This window comes from Beta vulgaris, chromosome 6 (assembly GCF_026745355.1).
Source record: "Beta vulgaris subsp. vulgaris cultivar EL10 chromosome 6, EL10.2, whole genome shotgun sequence".
Taxonomy (NCBI): Eukaryota; Viridiplantae; Streptophyta; class Magnoliopsida; order Caryophyllales; family Amaranthaceae; genus Beta; species Beta vulgaris.
The window spans coordinates 54988533-54992752 of NC_079207.1; the positions used below are offsets into that span (position 1 = coordinate 54988533).

Genomic DNA, 4220 nt, shown 5'->3' on the forward strand with positions numbered 1-4220 from the left:
ACAATAAGTTTATAAGTAAAATATAACTAGCAAGTAATACATATGATAGAAATAATAAGTCTAATAATACAAATAATACTTTATTTCTTTCATTTATACATATAATAGAAATAACAAGTTTAAGGGAAATATAATGCAATAAAAAACATAACTAGCAACTACACTATGTAGTTTAACATTAGTACCATCAGATAGATCTGTGGGAAGGTTTTGAATAGCATAATACCAACCATCCTTGGTGTAGTCTTGTACATAAAAAACTTGATGTGCTTGAGATGCCAAGATAAATGGTTCTGCTTTGCAGATGGTCTTATTTTTATTAACTAAAGTAAACTCATCATTCGTTTCCGAGTGATACCAAACACACCTGAACAAGACAACACTAAATTGACCATGATAAGACAACTCAATAATTTCTTCTAATGCACCATAGTAGACAACGTGTCCAACGGTAGGATTTTGATCTCTGCTGCTAGAAAAGCTAGGTGTCAAAGCTTTCAAGGTAACACCACTGTTTTGAGTAACTAAACTGGCGTCAAGCTTCATAGAGTAGAACCTATAGCCATTAACAGAATACCCAGTGTACTTTTTAACAACATAAGAAGGCCCTTTTGATAACCATTTCACATGGCTTGATACCACTTCCCCTTTTTCAAGCTTCAAAGCAACTTTCTCCTTAAACCAATCCATAAAGCCCTTGCAATGATTTTGAGCATTATCCCATTTTCTTTTCCTATGACCACTGAGAGAATTCTTGTGCTCACTGTAATAAAAATCAGACTTATAACTAAGCTGTAAAGCATTAAAAAAATGAAATAAAATTGTATTAGATATGTGTAGTTATCGTACCTAATGTATGTCTCAACTTCTTACATTCACAATTAAATAAGATATATGTATGCGCTTGAGCCAATATGATGTTGTCAATCATAGACCCGCATTGGGTTTTCTTTGACCTTTTCCTTTTCCGGGTAGGACGCCCAATTTTAGGAAGGAATGGACGCAAGATGCTAGGCTCCATAATGCTTGTAGAAGGAGTGTCTGATCGATCTATATATCTACCACAAAACCTCAAACATTCTTTAGCCCAATTTCCTTCCGCCATTGACCCTCGGGGCAAGCCTTATTCCGAACATCATTCTTCAACTCTTTGAGATACCTCTCAATTGCATACATGCACCTTATTCCAACAGGACCACCAAGCCTAATTTCTTCAACCAAGTGAACAGGTAAATGGACCATTACGGTAAAAAATGCAGGCGGGAAAATGCCTTCAAGGTGACAAAGAGCTTCAACTATCTCAGTTTGAAGATTACCAAGATCTCGAGGGTCAATAGATTTACTCCATATGCCTTTGAAAAACCGACAAAGTCTTATTATGGGGTTGCCACATCTTCTGGTAATGTTGTCTTCACAGCAATAGGAAGCAAATAATGCATCATAAAATGAGCATCATGGCTCTTATAGCCTGTGATTCTACCCTCATTAACCTGCACACAACGAGCAATATTAGAAGCATAACCCTGTGGTAGTTTTGCATTCTTTATGATCTGGCAAAATAAACGCTTCTTTTCCAGTGTCATCCAAAAGCGTGATCTTGGAATCTCTACACTACCGCCTTCTAATTCTATAGGTTGCAGGTTTGACATAATATCGAGGTCGACTAAATCCCAACGAGCACTTGAAGTATCCTTTGTCTTCCCCGGTATGTCAAGCAATGTACAAATGAGATTATCGAAGACATTTTTTCTATATGCATCGCATCGAGGTTATGGCGATTAGTGCAATGCTTCCAGTAAGGCAATCTAAAAAGTATTGAGAACTTCTTCCATGGAGTATTATCACCATCCTTCTTTTTCTTCTTTTTCGTTCCTTTCTTTCCAAAACTGTTTGGAAAATCACGAAGTAGGTCCTCAATCTCGTTTCCTTTCAAACAAGAAGGTGGAAGTCTTTCCTCAATTTCTCCATTGAAGTTCCTCTTATTATGGCGCCATGGATGTGTCGGGTCCAAAAATTTTCGAAAACCTGGATAGTAATGCTTAGACTGTGGTTCAACCAATCAGATTCGGTCTCATAATGACAATTAGGCATGCCATTTCCCCTTTTGTGCTCCATCCAGACAACATTGCATAAGCTGGAAAGTCACTAATAGTGGATATCAAAGCTACATGCATGTCAAACCTTTTATCACATGAAGCATCATATGTTTCTAGTCCAAACTCCCACAAATCCTTAAGATCTTTGATTAGTGGTTGTAGATAAACATCAATGTCATTGCCAGGGGATAAAGGGCCGGGAATGAGTAATGACAGCATCAAGAACTCATGCTTCATGAGCATCCATGGAGGCAAGTTATAGTTAATCAAAATAACTGGCCATGTACTATGAACAATGCTCATAGAGTGAAATGGATTGAATCCATCTGTGGCTAAACCTAGCCTAAGATTACGAGGATCTTCTGCAAACTTTGGATACTCCCTGTTAAAGTCCTTCCAGGCTTGCCCATCCGCTGGATGCTGTAAATAGCCATCTTTTTCACGACCATTTGCATGCCATGTCATGTGCCTTGCAGTCTCTGGGCACATAAATAACTTTTGCAGCCTTTTCTTTACCGGAAAGTACCTCAGAATTTTAGCTGGAACCCTATGGGTCTTTCCTTCATCCATATCATCTTTATCATTCAATTTCCACCTAGGAGTCTTGCAAACATGGCAATGGGTTGCATCCGCATGCTCCTCCCAGTATAACATACAGTCATTAGGACATGCATCTATCTTTGAATAGTCCAATCCTAACGCTTTTAAAGAATTTTTGGCTTCATAAAAAGACGAAGGCAATTTTGCATCGGGTAGCACTTCCCGAAACAGTTCTAATATAGCACCAAATGCGACATTGGTGAGCTTGTAGTCAACCTTTAACAAAAACAGGCGAATTGTAAAAGAGAGTTTAGAAAACTTTTTACAGCCGGGGTATAACTCTTGCTGACCTTCTTCGATTAATTTAAAAAAATTTTTTGCATCTTCATTTGGCCCCTCTCTCAAAGTATCATGCAATAACCCCTCTATGTCATCATTCATGTTTGATGATACATTATGGTCCACTGTCACCTTTTCCCTTTTGTTGTCCTCCCCTAACTCAAACAATTTATCTAATCTTGGCACAAAACCATTGCATATTATATGATCACGAACAACATTCCTACGATGCCAGTAACGATAATGACAAATTTCACATGGACAACATATTTGATCTCCTTGTGACTTAGTAGCAAAAGTTTTTTCAATGTATTCATCGACTCCTTGTTCATACTCATCACTCCATCTAGCAAATGTCCACCAATTCTTAATTCCGCTAGCCATTAATCTATATATCATAGAGATCAATGCAAAGCACGTTAATAGCACTAATGTTGAAATTCATTCTACAGGATCAACATGATAATACTAAAGATTTACTTAAAATAAGTCTTGTCACTATGTGAAACCATAATCTTATAGATTACAAATTACTATAATTAAACAGGAAACAAAAGATTCTTTAACACTTCATTATTTAACGTATCTAAAATTTATTGAATAGATAAGGCTTTTAACCTTTGCACTAGGTGCATAGGTTAGAAAATCCCTTTTAAGAAAAGTTAGTTTATTCAACTCAAGAATGCAATATTGTAAAATTTTTATCGACATGTGGATTTATTACCCATTGTATAGATATATGTCAATATAAGTCACATGAGAAAGTTACTATATCCTGGGTAAATTGAGATTTACCCTCTCTATAATAGATCATACATTTACACTCCCTATGTGTCATTATATAAGACATCTACACTTCTTGAGGTCAAACATTAAATTTTGATATGTTAATTTCTTATAAAAAATAATATTAGTAAAAAGTATAAAATAAATAATATTGCTAATTAATCTTCTGAATACAAATACAGTAATTCTAGATGATCCAATTGAGAGAAATAAGAAACCTTTTAGCTTCCAACACTTACCATTGTATAAACTCATCATCACATAATTGTACAACTCAAGTATCATCAAATCTATTACCTAAAACAACAAGTTTGCACAAACTCCTACACTAAATAACATCAAAAACACAAATCAAACAAAAAACACTATTATCCACTACAACTATAACGAGGATCAGCACAGGTAGGTTACACCTACCCTTAGTCATACCAAAACTAGTACAAATTAAACCAACAAAAC

General features: G+C 35.8%; 1 protein-coding gene across 1 annotated transcript; it reads right to left on the reverse strand.

Annotated features, from left to right (window-relative positions):
• Positions 1–2051: 2051 nt before the first annotated feature.
• On the reverse strand, positions 2052–3359 carry LOC104885252 (uncharacterized). Its single transcript, XM_010669953.3, has one exon. The coding sequence runs from the start codon at positions 3357–3359 to the stop codon at positions 2052–2054; it is 1308 nt and encodes a 435-aa protein (XP_010668255.3).
• Between the last annotated feature and the right edge of the window lie 861 nt (positions 3360–4220).